Source organism: Delphinus delphis, chromosome 6 (genome assembly GCF_949987515.2).
Source record: "Delphinus delphis chromosome 6, mDelDel1.2, whole genome shotgun sequence".
In the NCBI taxonomy this organism is placed as follows: domain Eukaryota; kingdom Metazoa; phylum Chordata; class Mammalia; order Artiodactyla; family Delphinidae; genus Delphinus; species Delphinus delphis.
In genome coordinates, this window is record NC_082688.1 from 22,491,250 (window position 1) to 22,512,995 (window position 21,746).

The 21,746-nt window shown below is 40.1% G+C and overlaps 1 protein-coding gene across 4 annotated transcripts in view; it reads left to right on the forward strand.

Annotated features, from left to right (window-relative positions):
- The window catches only part of LPAR1 (lysophosphatidic acid receptor 1), a 163,195-nt gene that overhangs the window by 94,608 nt on the left and 46,841 nt on the right, over window positions 1-21,746 (forward strand). For all 4 annotated transcript variants that reach the window (XM_060013338.1, XM_060013337.1, XM_060013339.1 and 1 more), the window contains exon 3: window positions 8,255-9,002. In XM_060013338.1, the coding sequence (XP_059869321.1) occupies window positions 8,255-9,002 (748 nt within the window). The remainder of the gene's footprint in view (window positions 1-8,254; window positions 9,003-21,746) is intronic.

The following is a 21,746-nucleotide window of genomic DNA, read 5'->3' on the forward strand; positions in this document are numbered from 1 at the left end:
TAGCGAAGATGAACACCCTCTGTCTCTTTAGAGTTCAGGCTTGGCAGAGTTGTTATGACTTTTGAGATCACACGATGGGTGAGGTAAATTTTTGAGATTTGGAACATCTGTTCTGTAGAACAGCGAACGAGGCCTCCTCCCTCCACCCCATCATCCTGAAATGTAATTGGTGGATGTGCAAAGGGCGTGAGTATGGACTTCTCTTTTTAGCTTTGAGGACAGTTTATTTTTGGAATCATTCTATTTTGTTTACATCTTTGTTTCTTGGGCAGGGCAGAATTCTGTAACTTATTACAGAGAAATTTCTAATTATAGTCATCAGGATTTTGGAATAATGAACTTTAAAAAAGTATTTGAGTTTTGTCTGATTATATTCTTGTTTCCCCCTAAATTTATTGCAACAGATACTACTTTTCTAAAGAAGAAAAGAAAATCATTTATAGTCTTACCTATATAAATTTCACAGAAATGTCATTCTATACATCGTTTTTTTACTCTATTTTCTCCAGTAATATGAAAAGTAATCATCTTTTGGTATATTAACTACTCAATTTGGTGGCTTTTGAATCGATTATATTTAAACTTAATTTTTGAAAATTATTGTTACAACTTAAATAGTATGTTTTGATTCATACCTGAATAATAAGAGAAAATAAACAGATATTTCCATACTTCTCTTCCCCTATTTTTAAGTTCTTATTGATACAGTGATTTTAGTTCCAGATTATTATTAATTTATTGTCTTTATAATAAGTATACCCTCAAGAGTTATTTTTGATATTTGTTTTATAACCATTTGGAGAGCAGTTACTTAGACTCGATTTTGTTTTGTGTATTTTTGATGCTTACTGCCAGTCTTTCTATTCTATTGTGGTTTTTATTTTTACTTTTTTCATGGCTTACTTGCATTTGTATTTTCTTTAGGAAGGAAATGAGATGATGATCTTTTGGAGCTCCCACATCTCTGGGACTGTTCTTTATTATCCCCTATGAGAACATCAGTATAGCTGGCTGTGGAATTTATGATCTCAGACATTTTCTCCATAGAATGGAGATTTTTTCCAAATTGAAGTATAATCGAAATAATGGAGATTTTGATTGGTTGTGTTCTATCTTTTGGAATTCTACAGCAGAAGCTTAGCAATACCATATTTTTCTCTCTTTCTCTCAATATTTGATTTGTTTGCTTTTTGTTTATTTTTTTATGTTTTTAGAATTTCGAATGTTAACCTTGAGATTCCAAAATCTAACCTAGCTATATCAGAATTTTAGTGATTTTTTTAAAAATTTTATTTATTTATTTATTTTTGGCTGTGTTGGGTCTTCGTTTCTGTGCGTGGGCTTTCTCTAGTTGTGGCGAGCGGGGGCCACTCTTCATCGCGGTGCTCAGGCCTCTCACTGTCGCGGCCTCTCCTGTTGCGGAGCACAAGTTCCAGACGTGCAGGCTCAGTAGTTGTGGCTCACGGGCCTAGTTGCTCTGCGGCATGTGGGATCTTCCCAGACCAGGGCTCGAACCTGTGTCACCTGCATTGGCAGGCAGACTCTCAACCACTGCGCCACCAGGGAAGCCCAATTTTAGTGATTTTAATCGACTCTTTTGTAATTTATGTAAACTTGAACCAGTAATCTGAGGTCTTTCTCCTTAAGCAATAACTTTTCTTATGCTTCAAGCTGTGTTACTTAAGCTTTGTCCTAGGCTTACTTGGAAAGCTAGTTATGTTTGGAATGTTTTTCCTATACGTGCCTTCTTTCCTTTTATTCTTATCTCTGACCATCTTCTCTAAGCACTGAGTAAACTTCCTAAGTTTGTTTTCTATTTGCCATTTCAGTTTTCTGGAATTTTTTTTTTTTTTTACGGTACACGGGCCTCTCACTGTTGTGGCCTCTCCCGTTGCGGAGCACAGGCTCCAGACGCACAGGCTCAGCGGCCATGGCTCACGGGCCCAGCCGCTCCATGGCATGTGGGATCTTCCCGGACCGGGGCACCAACCCGTGTCGCCTGCATTGGCAGGCGGACTCTCAACCACTGCGCCACCAGGGAAGCCCAGTTTTCTGGAATTTTTATACATCATTTCATTGCCTGAATTATTGTTTTTAATTGAAAAATAGTTTTTCATCTCTTTGGTGGGCTCAGTGATGAAGTTCTGATGATGTCCATTGCATATTTAATCCTGGAACCACTGAATAGGCTAATTTACATGGCAAAAGGGGCTTTTCAGTTGTGATGAAGTTCAGGATTTTGTGATGGGGAGATTATCCTAGGTTATCTGGGAAGGTAATCACAAGGGTCCCTAAATGTGGGAGATGGAGGAAGAAGAGTCAGTGTTAGAATGATGTCAGTGTGAGAAAAGACTTGGCTGGCCATTGCTGGCTTTGAAGCTGGAATGGGGCCAGGAGACAAAGAATGTGGGCCGTCTCTGCAAGTGGGAAAAGACAGAAAAATTCTCTTCTAGAGCCTCTGGAAAGGAACACAGTCCTGCCAGCACCTTGATTTAGCCCAGTGAGCCCCACTTCGGACTTCTGACCTCCAGAACTGTAAAATAATAAATTTGTCTTTTTAAGCTACTAAATTTGTGGCAATCTGTTACAGTAGCAATGGGAAGCTAATATAATCTCTATGTAGTTTTTTCTGAAAAAAAAAAAATTTTTTTTTTTTGTCTTCGTAATGGCTGGCTCTCTTTTCAGTGCTTGTACCCTAACAAAGCATTTTGAGGATCAAATCAGAAATATCCTAGTATTTAATCTTTTCCATTCCCCCCCTTTTTCTTTTTTAATAAATCTGCTTCAAGGGGAGGTATTTTCTGTTATCCTTTAGGATGGCCATCTCCTCCTCTGAGATCGTTTTCTCCCCATTGTGTTGGCTGATTTTTTCTGTTTGCCGTATCATCATAACCATGACTACCTGAATGTCTTGTAGTCCAAGCACAGTTGAATTGCATTCTCTCAGAGCTCGATGTGGGCTTCTGCCTAAATCCATCAGGTCCTGAAAAAGGAAAGAAGCACTTTCACACTACCCTTGTGACTGCCATTGAAGATGCTGCCAGGGTATCCTTCACTTATTCTCCAGATCTGCTGCTTTTTGCAGATGATAGGAGAAAAGTTTTAATTCTTCTTTCAATTCAGTCCTGTTGTACTAAATCTAGCTGAAATTCCTGAAGTTTTTCTCAGGTATATTCTACCCTTACTATTTTTAATTCCTGGTGTATTTTCTACTGCTTTAATATTTAGTTGGCAATTTGATTAAATATAGAGTTCTAACCCACAGTATTCTTAGTATAGACTTTTAAATCTGAAATAGACCTTATGTATAATTTAGTCCAATTTCCTCATTTAACAGATGGTAAAACTGAAAGGTTCAAAAAATCCTGTAAGTTATGTCATTAAATACGGTATGGTTTTTATGGTATCGCTACTCAGTTTTTGAGAGAAAGAGATGGAATAGAACCAGGTCACATGCCATTTGCTGAGTAAACACTGGATGCCTTCAGAGAAAATTTTTCAGTTTTATTCATCTTAGCATATTGTGGCTTAAAAAGCCAATTTATACTTTATTTTGTCATTCTTAATTATATGGTTTTTCTATGTGGGAAAAGCAAAGAAGCTGTTCATATCACTGCTTGACTTTGTTGGCAGTTGGTGTTTAGAAGTTGGAATGCTGTGAAATACTACATGCTTCCTGTTTGATTACGAAATTTCTTTGTCCGGAGAAAGTAAATGGTTACAGGGGCTAAAGGAAAGAACAGAATTTTCATTTATGTAATATTTATGATTTTTTTTAATATCCTTTGCAGAAAGAAAACTTGTGAAGTGTAAACGTTTTTTGAATTATCTTTAATTTATTAAAGCAATCAGTATATAGTTAGAATCTAATCTAATAGTTGGATGCTATACAACAGTGAACAAGAAGGCTAGAATCTCTGCCGTCATAATGCTTACAGCCTAGTGTGGGCAGGTGTCAATAGATAGTGAAGCAATTATTATACAGTGTGGTAAGTGTTGTTATAGGAGTAATGCAGGGAACTGTGGTAGGAGGCACCTTGCCCAGACATGGGAAGATCTGGGGAGAATGACTGGAAATAATAATATTTCAACTGGTACATGAAGAATGAGTATAAGGTGAAAATGGGGGGAAGATTGTTCTAGGCCAGTGGTATTCAAAGTGTGGTCCTTAGCCCAGGAGCATCAGTGTCATGTGGGGCCCCACCTCAGATCTGCTAAATCAGACAGATGTGGTCATCAAGCTGTGTTTTACAAACCCTCTGGGTGCTGATGCAGAAAACCTCTGTTCTCAGCGATGCTGAGAACCAGAGGTGAGAGAGAGCACAGTATATTAAATAGAGCTGAAGCAGAGAGTTTAAAGTCATTAATAGCTTCAGTTGAGGCTGGAGAGGCCTGATAAGGTGGTTGAAGAGTATGGATTTTTAGCTTAAGTGCACTTGTTAGCCAAGCGTTTTTAGTAGAGGAACAGTTTGGGCAACTTTGTCTTTTAGAAAGATCACTAGAGAAGAGATTGGTGCTAGGTAGAAAGAACACCTAGGAAGCCAGTGTAGTAGTAATGCTGGTGGCCATGAGGATGGAATAGTAAACAGGTTGAACAGATACTTAGGAAGGAGAAGTTACAGGGTATGGTTATTGGTTAGATGATGAAGATGAGGGGAAAAGGAATTCCCACGTTTAGCATTCAGGCCACTAGAAAGATAGTAGTTCTCTAGCCTCTGAAATAGTGACCGCGGGAGGAACAAGTTGGGGAAGGTTATAAGTTTGAGCTTGGTTTTGCACACAGAGACAGAAGTAATTATGAGGTTGTCAGAGATAACAGTGGGCAATTTGGTACTTGCTTAGAGTTAAGGAAAGAAATAAGGGTCAAATATGTGGATGTGGGAGTATTTGAGATATATAAGATAATTGAAATCTTGGAAGACATATTAGAAAACTCAATGAAAGTGTGTTGAATGAGAATATAGGGTAGAAACAGTAATGTTGCACAGAGGATGGGGAACCTCAGAAATGACTGAGAAGCACCATCCAGGGAGAGAGAAAGATCAAGAGCCAGGATAGTATGATGTCATGATAGCTAAAGAAAGAGAATTTTCTAAAAAAGAGGCTCCCAGTCATGTATCTGATGCTTTGAGGGGTTAGTAAGGTGAGAACTGAAAAATTTCCATTGGAACAGCCATCAGATTCGTGTGATTTGGGGAAGTTAATGTGAAACTCAAGAATTGACTAGAGTGGATTTGATGGAGGGGAAGGGGGAGAAGCTGTACCATAGGTAATTGGGAAATTTGTGTGTGTCCAGTGAGACACTGGAGAGCAATTGGCTATGACGGGGAAAATCATCAGAGCTGGAAGCCAAACACGAAGTTATATGGGGATTTCTTTCTTTCTTTCTCCCTCCTTCTCTCCCTCTCTCCCTCTCTCCCTCTCTCCCTCTCTCCCTCTCTCCCTCTCTCCCCGCTCCCTCTCTCCCTCTCTCCCTCTCTCCCCCCCTCCCCCCCTCTTTCTCCCCCTCCCTCCCTCCCTTCTTTCCTTCCTTCCTGTCTTTGGTAGAGATTAAACTTACTTGAATACGGACAGGAAAGATTCAAGAGAGAGGAGAAGGAGTGAGGAGGGACTTGAAGAAAGAAAGCAATGTATAGAACAAGGTTCTGGAAGTAGTAAGAATGGATGGGATTCAGAACACTTGGATGGCAAAGGGTACACCTTTTCCATTGTAACAGAAGGGGAAGAAAAAAATGGGTTTTTGAATAAGTAATTTTAAAGGAAAAAGAGTTTCAATCTGATGATTTCTAAGTTTCCTCTTTTGGCAACTGCTGCTGGAGAGAGGGAAGGTGAGACTCGAGAGAGAATAATAAATTTAGAGTATTTACTGTGAAGAAGATACAGAATAATAATTAGGGGGAAAATCAGATTTCTTGTGGCGTTAAATTCTCAGTTGAGGCAAGACATCATGTGAATTTACAGCAGAATCAATCTGCCAGATATGTTGATTTTTCTCTAACATTTCTCAGAAGCCTTGGTGTAGGTGTGGAAGTGGGAACCAATTGCATTCATCCAAGACTGGTGTTATTCTAAGAAATTGTTACAGAAGTGCAGTGGAGCAAGTAGATTAAAAGATAAAGGTCTCTACTTCCTTATCTGAAACTATAACATTTAAGAAGATCTGAAAACTGATGATTTTTTCTTAACGCAGTGGCAAAAGTTGCTCTGAATGAATAGATATGAGGCTACTTATAACCTTTATTTATCAAACTTAGTGTATATATTCACATGTTTTACTTTAGAGATTAACATGTATCATTATGGAGTGCTGTCTCAGATTTTGGTGGGGCTGTTACGTCAAACATAGATTATGTCCTCTATAACTGTTCTTAAAACTGGCAAATTTTTGAATTCTGAAGGACATCTGACCTCAAAGTCTTCAAGAAGAGACTGTGTTCTTGCGTTAGCAAAAAAAAAAGAGGTTGAAACGATATCCTGTGGAACCTAAGCCAGATAGGGAAAAGGGGGAAGATAGGGAGGTAATCCATTGGGAAAAAGTAGGATGCTTAAGGAAATAGATGGCTTCAAAGAACTGATGTAGGGGGATCAATTGAGAAAGATCGCCAATGAGTGGGGCTCTGTGGAAGGTACATTAGATACCAAGATGTGTAAGACAAGGTCTTCACTCTTCCCCTGGACTATCATCTTTTTAAGAAACAAGGTGATACATAATTATACAACATGGTAAGAGTGATTATTATAGAAGCATAATCTAAAAGCTATTTAGTCTAAATGAGGAGAGAGACCCTAGATGTCTGGACAGGTCAGGAGACTAACCATTCAAGAAGAGTTTCACACACTGTTTTGGAACTTTCTGTGTTTGGTAAACATTAAGGCACAACTCACGGATATTCGGTAGAATATTCGATCAAAAATAGTGGTTAAAACTGTCATATTTGCTAGGTAATTTACTAAATGCAGTGCAAGATATGAAGAAGAAGGTTGGATGTGAGCTATCTTCAAGAAATATTCTCTAATTTTAGGAGTCACAGACAAACCTAAGGCTTTAGGAAGGGTGATTTATTCTATTTGATGTGTAATTTTCTAGTTTCTCCATGTTACGTTTTTTTTTTTTTTTTTGTGGTACACGGGCCTCTCACTGGATGGTCTCTCCCGTCGCGGAGCACAGGCTCCGGACGCGCAGGCTCAGCGGCCATGGCTCACGGGCCCAGCCGCTCTGCGGCATGTGGGATCTTCCCAGACTGGGGCACGAACCCGTGTCCCCTGCATCGGCAGGCGGACTCTCAACCACTGCGCCGCCAGGGAAGCCCTCTGTGTTACTTTTTTCTTTCTAATTTTGTTTTAATAGTTTTATTGACACCTATATCATTCTATTAGAAACTTCCTCAATCCTTTAGAATTCAAGTGAGAGTATAAGTAGTTCATAAGCAAATATATTCTGATTGATGATGTTAAAAATAAGAAAACACATAATGAAACATTATCGCTCAACATTTTAGAAGGTGTACTTTTAGAGCAGTGTCAAAGTACGAACTGCTCTCTGAGGGTTACATTAGTTACGTATTTCTTATGTCCTCCAAGAAGAAAAACGTTCTCAAACGTCATAGATTGTTTGATGAATGCTATTCTGGGGTAAGGAGTTGTGGGGGAAGACAGTGCTGACCACAGGAATGTTAAACAGCAAATGCTGGCTTTGGGCATAGTAGCTTTGATGCATAGTGACCTCTTTGAAATGTTGGGACTGATGGTCCTTGTGGGGACTTGCGTTACAAGATATCTGACACAGATTGAACATACTATGTGAGAACAGAAATGCAGAATAATAGGGCAATAATACCCTATCTATAAACCATCTGTGTTTACAGATTCCCTAAATAACGGGCCAAAATAGATTTCACTATGGTAAATATTCCTGTTGCAACGCTCTGCAAAATTCTCATCTGTCTCATGTATTTTAGGCATGATTTCTGGGTCGTGTGGCTTTTCTAGTAGACTTCAATGATGTGCAACCACCAAGAACAGACCTTGTCATTTATTTAACTCCAACTGTCTTTAATCTCGAGAACAGTAAAACAGAAAGAAACCTTGGGGTTTCAACATAATCATAGAACATTACACAGGATCAGATTTTCAAATTCTTTGCTTTTGCTCTTTTTTGGCCACATTTACCGTAGAAGACTTGCGTTATCTACACATCTTTAAATTTGGGTCCATGGTTTTTCTCTTTTTTAACCTCTCTTCCTTTCTCTTTTAGTTCACAGCCATGAATGAACCACAGTGCTTCTACAATGAGTCCATCGCCTTCTTTTATAACCGGAGTGGAAAGTACCTTGCCACAGAATGGAACACAGTTAGCAAGCTGGTGATGGGACTTGGAATCACCGTCTGTATCTTCATCATGTTGGCCAACCTGCTGGTCATGGTGGCGATCTATGTCAACCGCCGCTTCCATTTTCCTATTTATTACTTAATGGCGAATCTGGCTGCTGCGGACTTCTTTGCTGGGTTGGCCTACTTCTACCTAATGTTCAACACAGGACCCAATACTCGGAGACTGACTGTTAGCACGTGGCTCCTGCGTCAGGGCCTCATTGACACCAGCCTGACAGCCTCTGTGGCCAACCTACTGGCCATTGCAATCGAGAGGCATATTACGGTTTTCCGCATGCAGCTCCACACGCGGATGAGCAACCGGCGGGTGGTGGTGGTGATTGTGGTCATCTGGACCATGGCCATTGTTATGGGGGCCATACCCAGTGTGGGCTGGAACTGCATCTGTGATATTGAAAACTGTTCCAACATGGCACCCCTCTACAGTGACTCTTACTTGGTCTTCTGGGCCATTTTCAACTTGGTGACCTTTGTTGTCATGGTGGTTCTCTATGCTCATATCTTTGGCTACGTTCGCCAGAGGACTATGAGGATGTCTCGGCATAGTTCTGGGCCGCGGCGCAATCGGGATACCATGATGAGTCTTCTGAAGACTGTGGTCATCGTGCTCGGTGAGTTGTGTCTTGACTGTAACTTACTTTACGGATTCTCAATGTCTTAATACAAACCAGGGTAGTTTATGATAGTGGTAAGCAACAGTGTGAACATCAGCGGGTATATATGCAGGAATTACAAGGGGACATGGCACCTTTATAGCAAATGTTTATGATGAAGTCAGCATCCCAGTCTTTCTATAATTACAGAACTGGTTTCAGGGAAATAATGTCTCAGTGATGTGTTATAAATCATGGTGATGTGGAAGATGTCATTGACGAGTTTGGCTATCAAGTATTGAAGGATATCAGCTTTTGAAAGGTTTTATTACAGCCCAAATTGTGGAACTTTTGCCTGTAGTCTCTTTATTACAGATTCTCAGAAAGTGTTCTTACTGTCCCACGTATATGCTTTCACACATAGCTATTTTTATGAGTCTGTTTCCAAATAAGGAGTCTTTCACTTTCTGTCATTGTTACTGCACACACGTAGGTAAGTATATCAAGTTTTTGTATAGATTTATTGCACAAAATGGGTTGGAATTAATACCATCTCTGACAGTCACCTGTATGAAAACTTACTTTTTTTCCATTAATTTTCGGTTTTTAGTGGTGGAAGTTAATTCATATTTCAAGGTGAAAAGCAGGATTTTATTCTTTTATGTAATGTATACTCGAATAACTTTTGCCTTTAAATAACTGTTGTTTTTCCTGGGTGAAAAATTCATGGTTAATGATCACAAGGAATATATTTATTCGTTTATGTATTCAGAAAATAGTTAAAGAGAACCTCATACGTTCCAGGCCCTGTGCTAACTCCCGGAAATGTGTCCATGAAGACAGCATACACAGAACATTTCTTTTGGAGCTTAGAGGGCCTATTTTTAAAGTTCACCCAGTGAGAATTTTAAATAATTACCCTATTGAATTACATTTTCTCCATGGGCTATATTTGGGTTAATGTCTGATCACATTTTAAAAGTATCTTTTAAAAAATCTTTAGTAGTTCATCTTTCTCCATTGAAATTCAGTGGAAAGTTCCTCTAATGCTCTTTGTTCCAGTTTGTAAAGCAGGGTTGAGTGGATGGAACCTGGGATGGTGTGGCTCCTCTGAAACTCTGGGAGCTACTTTAATCTTAGCCCCAGGAAAGAGAGCCCTAATTATGGCTCTAAGAATAAAGACCAGGTCTTGGGATTGCCGACACAACTAAAGCCCTGTCTGTAACTAACTGGCACGTGTAGGTAGTATCCCCACTGAGGCCCCCACCACCTCAGATGCGAAATTTTCTTATTCCATCCAACAAAGTTCAGTAGAAGTATAAAAATGATTTCCCTCTATGTTTAATTATCAACAAAAGCCTTGAACATACCTGTGCCCCAAGTACACATTCTCCATGATAGGGATGAAGCACATCTTTGTTTACCGTGGATGCTATTTTTTGTATTAAATTAAATAACATGAGAGATTTCACTTCTGTATTGACTCAAGTATTTGTTTGTTTACTGCTGATCTCAATGTTGGTTGAAACTTTTCATACGGGTGCACTTTTTCTAGTATCATCTCAAGTACTGCTTGTAGTTCATAGAACCACCAGCAGAAAATGACTGCTGAACTTGGACTATGAACCTGCTAAGTTCTTGTTTGAATTTTGACCTTTGTATAATGCCTAGCATTTTCCGGTGTGTAGTATGCTTAACGATTCATATAAAATTAACTTTTGTGCCTCATTGGGTGGTTTTGCAGGTTAAGTGAGAATTATTATTATTATTTTCGTGTGTGTGTGTGTGCGGTTTGCGGGCCTCTCACTGTTGTGGCCTCTCCCGTTGCGGAGCACAGGCTCCGGACGCGCAGGCTCAGCGGCCATGGCTCACGGGCCTAGCCGCCCCGCGGCATGTGGGATCTTCCCAGACTGGGGCACGAACCCGTGTCCCCTGCATTGGCAGGCAGACTCTCAACCACTGCGCCACCAGGAAAGCCCGAGAATTATTTTGAGGGTTTATGGGGCCACAGTTTCAGTGTACATTGACCCTAAATGCCCCTTTTGCCCTACCACACCAACCCCAGACTTGAAAATAACAGAATATAACACTGGTTTCTGAGGTTAAACTAGTGGGCTCCACAAAGATTGAATACATGTAGCTGCCTCGGGAATAAATGGCATTATCTCTATAGATGTGTGATGGAAGAAGTTTAGAACATGGAGAACTCCCATCAGGGTGATAGGCAAAGAAATTTGGTGAGGCAAGATGTGTATGGGATTGTAGTATAGGAAGGAGAAATTAAATAAATGGACTTTAACCTTGCAGAGAAAAGTAGCAAGAATGGGAGAATGGGCAGGGCTCGGAATAGGTAATTCACCACCCTAAACAGCCAGGTGTTTGTCAAGTTGGTGCCTGTTACCATTTGTACAACGTACTCCCCTGCTTGAATTCTATGTAGTCGTGCCTGCGTGCGAAAGATGGGTTGGTCTTGTAGGAACAAGTTTATTGACCATCAGGTTTTTTTGTGGTGCACGTTCGGTTTTTTAATGTCTTCTCTGCCAGATTGTCAGCTCTGCGGCTGTGAGCAGGAAGTGTGATGATGTGTTGTCCAGTTTCTCCACATTACCTGTTGTGGGATGTGGCACAAAGTAGGTGCTTGTAAAATAACTGTTGAATGAATGAATGTGGTGACAAAACCAGGTTTTTGAGCCTTCAGAACTGAGGACCAGAGAAAGCCATAGTGAATTCACTAAGTTGATGCCCCTTGGTTCAGTCATGTGGCAGAAACCAAACCTAGCTGCACCACTATTACGTTTTGTGCCTTCCAGTCAAATACAACAGCTTGGAAAGCGACCACAAGGGCTGCTCAATAAATAATGTGTATTTTGTTCATGTATTCTGGGGATGATTACAGTTTGATTAAGTGTCAAACCTTCGGTTTCCATTTCACCATGTCAAAATGACCTCTGGGTTTTAGACCTATTCGGTTCAATAAACCAGTGTTTATTGGTTATTTATCCTTCAATAAAAGGATTTGTTAGTCAACAAGTTGAATTTCTAGGACTCAATATAAAATAAAGGGGCTCTGAGATTTATGATGGCAATACCAGCAGCAGTTTTGAAGCACAAGGTTGTGTATAAGCTGCTCCTGAGTGAGTACTGGATCTTAATAGTTTTATTTGTAAAACACATATAGCATTAACCATGTGCCTAGCGCTACTCTGCCTTAGAAATGAGTTTTTGTAAAGAGCATCCCTGTGGAGTCTAGGTTTGTTAGCTTCATTTTTCAGAGGTGAAAACTGAGGCACAGAGAGAGAGGTTAAGTAACTTTCCCAAGATCACACAGCTAGTTAAGTACAGGAGCTGGGATATGTTTCAGGCAGTCTGGTTCCAGAGCCCATGTGTTTTTCACCTCCATGCTATCCTGTCTCTCTATAATACAAACAGCTACCAGCACATGCTGGATTGTTTTATAAAGTTTGAACAGCACTGTGCTATTAAATTGAAACATTGTGATCCCATTTGTTTCTCTTGATACTGCCTAGCTGCCTGTGCTTCATTTCCTGGGTAGAAGAAAGCTTTCAGGGAGCATTCCTTTCCTCCTTTTGCTTCTGATCATGATCGTTATGACTCTCATCTCATTGGCCCTTTTCCACTCTTTGGTGTTGGAGCACCAGTAACTGACTGCTTCTGATTGAAGGAGTGTTTAGTTCAAGGTGTAGTTAACTTGAGGGTTCATTGTCCTAGTGCGAAGTCATGTAATCCTTCCCCAGGCTTGAATTCTCCCCACTTGACATTTTACCAAGAATTCCTTTTGAGTCTGTTCCACGGTTGAATCAGAGTGGTAGTCAAGTTCTTCCTTATTTGACCACAGTCTATCTTGAGTTGTAAGTCCTTGCCTTTCTTGCGCTGTTCCTTCTGATGACACTTCTGTTGGGGATGATTAGAGAAGAGGGAAACCAGGATTTGGAAAGAGAAAATAATGGTTATGGTGTAGAGGTTTTTTCATCTTAATTGTGGGAGAGAGTGAGGAAAATAAAGCAAAATAAATCCAGGTGGAGCCTATGTCTTTGGGGAAGAAGAGAGAGACACTTTTTCTAGTTGGATCTGTTCTGGCTGGAAATGATCACCACTGAAGCTAAATTACTGCTTTTTACCTACGTACCCTGTGCCAGGGTCAATACTCGGCATTACTCTTCATGCACTGTTTATAACCTTACACCAAGGAAAGTTGTGTTTCTCCCATTTTATACTGAGGGAACTGAGTTAAGATAGGGTAAGTAACTTGTTCAAGAGTGCTTATTTTGTAAGTAGCAGAACTGGAATCCAGCTGTAAGAATGTTGTGGACCATGACCTTCTATCATAGGACACTGGTCACGTGCCATATAAGAGACTGTTACTGGTATTAATAATAGTAGTTGGGGCCAGATGAGTTTAAGCCCATTGTTTTCTCGTTACTCTGATGAAGGATAATTTGGCGAATATCCTGTAAGCAAATCTTTATGTACTTCTCTGTTCAGTTTAATTCAACAAACATATTGTTGAGTGCTAATTATGTGCTAAAGGATAAAAAGATGAATAAGGTAAATACCATTTATTTAAATTGAGGCAACATTGTTTTATAACATGATATAAGTTTCGAGTGTACAACATTATATTTCTACAGCATCCTCGTCACCAAAAATATAGTTTCCATCCATCACCATACTGTTGATCTCCTTTATCTGTTTCACCCTCCTCCCCACCCCTCCCCTCTGGTAACCATTACTCTGTTCTCTGTATCTACGTGTTTGTTTTTATTTGATTTATTCTTTTTTTTTAATTCCACAGTGAGAGAAATCATATATTTGTCTTTCTCTGGCTTATTTCACATAGCATAATACCCTCAAGGTCCATCCATGTTGTTGCAAATGACAAGATTTCATCTTTTTTATGGCTGAGTAGTATTCCAGTGTGTGTGTGTGTGTGTGTGTGTGTGTGTGTGTGTGTGTGTGTGTATGTACACACATATATACTACAATCTTCTTTATCCATTCATCTGTTGATGGGCACTTAGATTGTTTCCATCTCTTGGCTATTGTAAATAATGCCGTGATGAACATGGGATGCATATATCTTTTCAAATTAGTGTTTTCGTATTCTTTGGATAAATAGCCAGGAGTGGGATAGCTGGATCATATGGTAGTTCTACTCTTAATGTTTGAGGACTCTCCTTACTGTTTTTCATAGTGACTGTACCAATTTCCCACCAACAGTGTAGGAGGGTTGCCTTTTCTCCACATCCTCGCCAACACTTGTTACTTTTTGCCTTTTTTTTTTTTTTTTTTTTGCAGTACGCGGGCCTCTCGCTGTTGTGGCCTCTCTCGTTGCGGAGTGCAGGCTCAGCGGCCATGGCTCACGGGCCCAGCCGCTCCGCGGCATGTGGGATCTTCCTGGACCAGGGCACGAACCCGTGTCCCCTGCATCGGCAGGCGGACTCTCAACCACTGCGACACCAGGGAAGCCCTATTTTTTGCCTTTTTGATAACAGTCCCTCTAACAGGCGTGAGGTGATATCTCATTTTGGTTTTGATTTGCATTTCCTAATAATTGGTGATCTGAATATTTTTTCATGTACCTGTTGGCTATCTGTATGTCTTCTTTGGAAAAAATGTATGTTCAGCTCCTCTGCCCATTTTTTAATCAGATTTTTGTTGTTGTTGTTGAGTTGTGTGAGTTTTTTATATGTTTTGGGTATTCACTCCTTACCAGATATATCATTTGTAAGTATCTTCTCCCATTTAGTAGGTTATCTTTTTGTCTTGTTGATGGTTTCCTTTGCTGTGCAGAAGCTTCTTCATTTGTTGTAGTCCCATTTGTTTATTTTTGCTTTTTAAACTTCATTCTTTGCTGAGCTTACAGCGTGTTAGAGGAGACTGAGAAGGAGTTGCAAAGCAGTCGGGTCCATGTGCTAGTTGATGTCTGGGTGGAGTGGAGGGAAGGGAGGCGTCACACAGGAGGAAATATTGAGCTGGGTCTTGATGCATGTGGAGGAGCTTGTCCTCCTGTAGGGTGGGGGGAGAGGAGAAGCTAAGCAACAGCTCACCTTTGGGGGACTGAAAGTAGTCAGGTGTGATTACCGTGTGATGGGTATGCTGGATAGAGTTTTGGCTTAGAGCCTTTATAACGTATTAAGGAGTTTGAGTTTCTGCCTTTAGGTGATCAGAGATGCTAAAGGATTCCCTAAGATAAAGAACACCAGTTCCTTATAGGGATAACCCTATAATTTATCATCCAAACTGAGACACTTCTGGTAGTGAAAACAGGCACTAACTGGGACAGTGGGACAACAGGCCTAAACCAAGACTAGTTTGGCCAACCCAGGGTGTACAGTCACTCTCCTTCTAGGCTCTGCTTTCTGTTTGTTTCTAGTTTTTCTACATTTTCTTTTGGCTTTGTAAATGTAGAGCTCAACACTGGACTTGTTCCACTGTGTAAACATAGTAAAGAACAACTTCTTCTTCGTTTTTTTTTTTTAAAGCAAGGATCTGTCCAGATTTAGAATTTTAGAGCTGAAAGGTCCTTTAAAAATCACGCTATCCAACTTCCTAATCCTACAAATAAAGGGACCGAAGCTCCCAAGTTAATTGAGAAATTTAGGTCTGAGTTAGCTGGTGGCTCAAACCGAGAACTAGGTTTGTTAACTTCCAGTAAGGTGCTGTTCCTACTGCCTAGGCCTCCAGCTTGTTCATTTCCATCCACACCTTCCATCATTTTCTTCCCTGTGAACATCAACATGTATTTCCGTGGCTACCCAGGTTTAGGTGTAAACATTGTGGCTATAAAGGTACCCGGAACCCACAGAAAGGGTTCCCTTGAATTTGGCCTTATTATAAACAGCTGGTGATCTCTGAAATGAAGCTTTGATAAAAGTCATTGGAAACTGAATTACTGGCACATTATGTAGTTTTTACACATTTTTTTTAAACTAATACTCTTTATTTTTTTTAATTTTATTTTTTTAACTTTTACTATTTATTTGGTTGCGCCGGGTCTTAGCTGTGGCAGGCGGGCTCCGTAGTTGCAGCTCACCAGCTCCTTAGTTGCAGCATACATGTGGGATCTAGTTCCCTGAACAGGGATCGAACCCGGGCCCCCTGCATTGGGAGTGCGGAGTCTTATCCACTGCGCCACCAGGGAAGTCCCAACACCTTCTTATCATCCTGTTTGCTTTCTTCATAACAGCATTGTATTAGTTTCTTATTTATCTTGGTTTTTTATTGTTTCTATTTTACCGTGTGTGTGTGTGTGTGTGTGTGTGTGTGTGTGTGTGTGTGTGTGTGTAGTTTTCCCACTTACATTCATTGAGGCAGGATGCCTCTGGGATCTACTCCTGACTCTTGTCATTAACTGTCTGGGTGATTCTGGGCAAGTCACTTTCTCTGTGCAGCAATTTCTCTGTACTTTCATCTCTAGAATGGAGTTGGCCAATTTGATTTCCAAGGTTATTTGGAGTTCTACTTATAACTCTATAAATAAAACGATAAGGACATAACTACTGTGGGTCAGCCACGTAGAGTTTTCTAGTGGAAAACGTAGAAATAGAATTGGAGTAAAAGCAAGGGCCTATGATTTTTCTCCATATCAGCCTTTGAATAACTAGGTTTAGGTGTACTCTCCCCCGTTAAAGGGAGTGGCACATTGATAGAGGAGAGTCTCAAAGAAAGGATTTAAAAAAAAATGACTGCAGTAGAGAGCTGTGTGGCAAGAAGGGAGGGTTTCCCAGTTGGTCTTGTTGCTAAGGGAAGGGACTAGACACAAGAGTCTCTTATTCCCTGACCACAGGTGACCAACTGCACATCCTGTTGCTCTGAAGAGGAACCAGAGCTACCCCGAGTCTCCTCAGGTCCCCACAGCGTCCCTGTTAAGGCCTCTTTGAGGAAGGACCTGTGAGACCATTCATGAGAGCCTCTGTTGTTGGATGAGCCACGGGGCTGGCTGGCACTGCGGGTGTGGTCAGGAGAGAGTCCCTGCGGAAGCCCCACAGTGCTGCCCAGACCCCAGATCCTGGGCCTGGTCAGATGAGAAAACAACTTGCAAATACCAGCTCTTTGTACCCTTTTGTTGCCCAACTCCATTCAAATATTTTTACTCAGAAGAAACTTTCAAACAGAAACAGAAAACAAAAATACCACATGAACCTAACAGGGTTTCTTCTGAGGTGTGGACAGAGCAGGCAGAACATGAAGCTCTTTCTTACCTTAGGTCTGATGAGAGTGATTCAGACCTCGTCTCGCTGAGATGCCTGTCAGTCCCAGAATGAACCTTACACAGTCATTTGTCCTCGTCCTTAAAGGTCATAGAAGATGCAAAGGTTTCCTGAAGGAATTGTGGCAGCCGCTGGAAATCACTGTTGCTTAGGGCTTGAGAGCTTCGATTCGGAATAAAATAGGCCAGAGTTTAGAATTGGAATCCTGACCCCTCACTTATTAGTTTCATAGCCTTGAGGAAATGACTGAACGTCTCTGAGCCTCAGTTTCAGGATTAATAGCATAGGGATAGTAGGACCTTCCTATAATCAAGTGATCACGAGCATTAGACAAGGTAATTCATGTAAAGCACACTTAGCACAGGATCTGGCTAATGTAAAACACTTACTGAATGGTAGCAAGTACTGTCATTACCATGAGGTCTTGTCTGCATGTGCCTTTTCTCCCCCTGCGCCCCGCCCACCCTTTCTGTCTTCTCTCTGACATACCTCCACTCATCCACACACCAGCATACATACAATGGTGGGTTTGGTGGCTGTGATGGTGCTTCATTTCTATGACATGGTATTAAAGTACTGTTGTGGTTTAGCAGCTCTTGGCTCCAAAACAGGCTGTAAATTTTATTCTGAGTGGCCTTTGCGTTCCCAAAGATACATCTGCACTGCAGAGTTGCCTGCGTCTTATTTGTTGAGCCTCAGCCATATGTATGAAAAGTCCTGTTACCCCATAAGAAATGACAGTTTTGACCTGGTAACTCTCTGGACGTCTCCAGATTAAACAGTTAAATAGTGTTGGCCATTAAAATGAGTTTTGAAATGGAACAGGCCACTTTGTCAATATCTGTTAGAAAGGGTCATTAGCTCCTTTTGGTGGACCTGCCATGCTTAGGGCACAGCTGGCAACCCAGCCATCATTCAGGGCACCATTCTGTTTCCTTTTGATCTGAAGTGAAAGACTGTGTCTGGCATAAATGAAAGAAATGGCAAATGGATAGGGTCATGAGACCTTATTGCTGTTCCCTAGTGAGTCCCAGCTTTATTGTGAGACCACTTGCGATTCCTTTAGTCTGGGTCCCATCACTATCCACCTAGAAAGGAAAAGATATTTCACTCCCCTTCTAATCTCTCACTGCTACTTTACATACCTCTTTGGAGTATTGTTTTGGGAATTCAGTGATGGCAAGGTTTTATCTTATTTCCCAGCCCCTAGAACAGGGCCTAGCACTTGGAAAACTCTGGATTTTTTTTTTTTTTTTTTTTTTTTTTTCAGTACTCGGGCCTCTCACTGCTGCGGCCTCTCCCATTGCGGAGCACAGGCACCGGACACGCAGGCTCAGCGGCCATGGCTCACGGGCCCGGCCGCTCGGCGGCATGTGGGATCTTCCCAGACCGGGGCACGAACCCGTGTCCCCTGCATCGGCAGGCGGACTCCCAACCACTGCGCCACCAGGGAAGCCCTCTAGATATTTTTTGAATGAATAAATGAACTACACCTTTTATTCTGGATGGAATTTTACAGGTTCCCTAGTAACAATAGAGATATACCTGTGTAGCTTGAAATTCAATGGGATTTAATAATGAGTCTCATTCAAAGGAGTATTTGTTTAAAGGTAGTTGTAATAAGGCAGTTCCGCATCCTGCCTGTCAATGGCATTTCTTTAGGTTAAGTTCCAGTGTGAGCTTGTTAACAATAGTTTGTTTTGTTAACAAACATGTATTGAATGTGTACTAGGCCCTCTGTTAAGGAGTAGGGAAGCGGAGATCAGTGAAAATATGGACCCTGTTCTCAAGCGGCTCTCATTTTAGGAGATCATAATGGATAATTTAAGTAAATAAAAACAATGTAATTTGGTAAATAAAATATGGAAGGTGCTGTGGAAGTGCTGTCTTCTGATTGGGCAATGTCAGGATATTTCGTGATGAAGGAGATTTAGGAATAACATCTTAGATGTTGTATAGGAGTTTGCCATGTGAACCCAGGCAAAGAAATTACTACTATTAGCTATTGTTTGCACTCTGAATTAAGTATTCAGTTACTTCCTTATATTGCAATTAATACGTTACTTAGATATGGAAATAACCCATTTGGCATTTTTGGGGGGGTGGGAGGGGAAGCTTGCATGATTTTAAGACAACATTGTGCTTAATAATTTTTTTGCCTGCATTTTGCACTGTATAATTCATTTTTTGAATCGACTGTAGTTAATCAGATTCACATTAAATTGGTTATGAAGTAAATGAGTTTGCATGGTTACTGACCTATAAGGAAAGGGATGATTTTTCTGCGTGTGCAAATTAACATCTTGTAGCAAGTAAGACGTGCTCTGTAGTGACATGTATGTTTTCAGGACTTGAAAGATCATTGCCTGGAGCTGTGGACACTTACACTTCTGATGAACACACATATAGGCATGCAAATTGCCATATTTAGCAAATATAAGTAATTGCATGAGACATACTCATACTAACAAAAGTATTCATTGTTTATCTGAAACTCAGATTTAACTGGCTTTATGTATTTTATGAGGCAACTCCAACACACACAGCATTGGATGGGAAATAAAGCATTTTAGATGGCAATCAACTCTCTATACATAGATTTTTTTTTTGTATGTATTACAGGTTTCAGTATTATCCTGGAGATCAATTTAAGTACACAGGGTTTTCACTTATTTAATATTTCTGATTTTTATTTTGGGTTGTCTAGAAATAAAGGGACATATCTGCTTTATAGAATCTTATATTTATCAGCAATTATATATGTTTACAAACAGGTAATGTATACCTTCAATTCAAAACTGAATTTTTCTCTCCTTTTACATATACTTTGTCATGCCCTTTGAAAAAAAGTATCTTAACAATTTGTTTTTCCGTAGAAATCATCTTTTTTCCTGTGTTTGTACCTTTGCTATTTTTTTCTTTGAGGTCTAAACTAGAGTCTTATACTCTGAGAAGCTACTTTTTATTCATGTATTTCAGTGAAGATGATACTGTCTAGACTGAGTGTGGTCATGGCTTTACTTAAACCCTGGCTGGTCTCCTCCACCAATAGAGGAGTTATTATAATGATCCAAAGCAAATATGAAGTTCTAATAGGGTTACACAGCAATAACAGGGTCTTTTTGAAGAAGTGGGATTTAGTCTGGCATCGGGAGACTGGAAATTCATGGCTTCACCTATTTATCCTGCCCAAGTAGACTTTTGTTGACACAAAGAACACTGCACTTTAAGTAGGGTTTTCCATGAGTTCATTCTAAATGGGTATTTCTACACTTCAGAAAGCTTCTCTTCATGTGGCAGGCAGGAATTCATTTGCTCGAGTTATTTTCCTTTCTTGGGGGGAGAGGGAAGATAGCCACTCAGGAGCCCAGCCTTACAGGACCCGCACAGGAAACTGATGAGGTGCAAAGCTGACAAGCGTTTGCGGTGGCCAACAAGTGATTCACCACGTTATTCTGGAGGGATTTGCTTTGCTAACCTTGCTAAGCACATGATGCCCGGGAATGCTCCTTTGTATATTGCCCCAGCCCCAGAGGAGAAGCCCAGCTATAAATCGAGGCTCTGGAATCTGAGTTTCTGAACGAAACAGGGGAAGCCTATATTTGGACATCCTGCAAAGTCCATGTGTAATCATCAAATAAACAAAAGTCGTAGAGATTAGAGCACTAGCTTTATTTAATTAGGCAAATTCTTATGTCTTGGGAATTGAAAAACACTATTTCTAAGGCACCATGCATGTACTCTAGCATATCTACAAGTACTAATACATAAGATCGGCTTATTTAAAATAGAAGAGAATACTGTAGAAATCAAATTGGAATAGTAAGTCTAACTGTAGTATAGATGATTACATTGCTATGCTAAATTCCATAACGGAATTTCTTAATATTTTAGTTCAATCTGAATTGGTTCTACCACTTTTAAGGCCAGAAATCTGTCACTAAAGCATGCATACATTCAAAAGACATGAGAATCAGGAACAGAAAGAATTTGAAACAGAATTAGAAAATATATTCATTTATATACATTGATTTGTCTATAATATATCAAATAGTAAATGATTTGCTGCAGTTACATTATAATACATTGTATGTTCAATGTGCTGTCCCTTCGCAACTATTGAATTATAACATTAATAATGTTGTATGTAGCTTTATTACTAGGTAGCCTATAGAAGTGATGGAATATTTTGACCCATTGTTTTAATTCGACTTCAAGGACATTTTTGTACTATCTTTGTGAATATAGATATTTAAATCAAAATTACAGTAACATTCAATTTTGGTTGAGAAGATATTTTCTAGAGCGTATATTAGTCTACTTTAATCCCTTCAACAATTTAATATACTTAAAACATTTCTAATTCGCTATACTTTTCCAGATTTAGTTTAACTGAAATTTTCATGAACATCAAGTGTTTTTGTATAGATTGTAAAATGAAAACTTAATTTATCCATTAGTTTGTTGGGAACAAACCAGATTGTAACAATTAAAGTGTCTACCATTGTGAGTTTTCATTCTTCCTCTCACA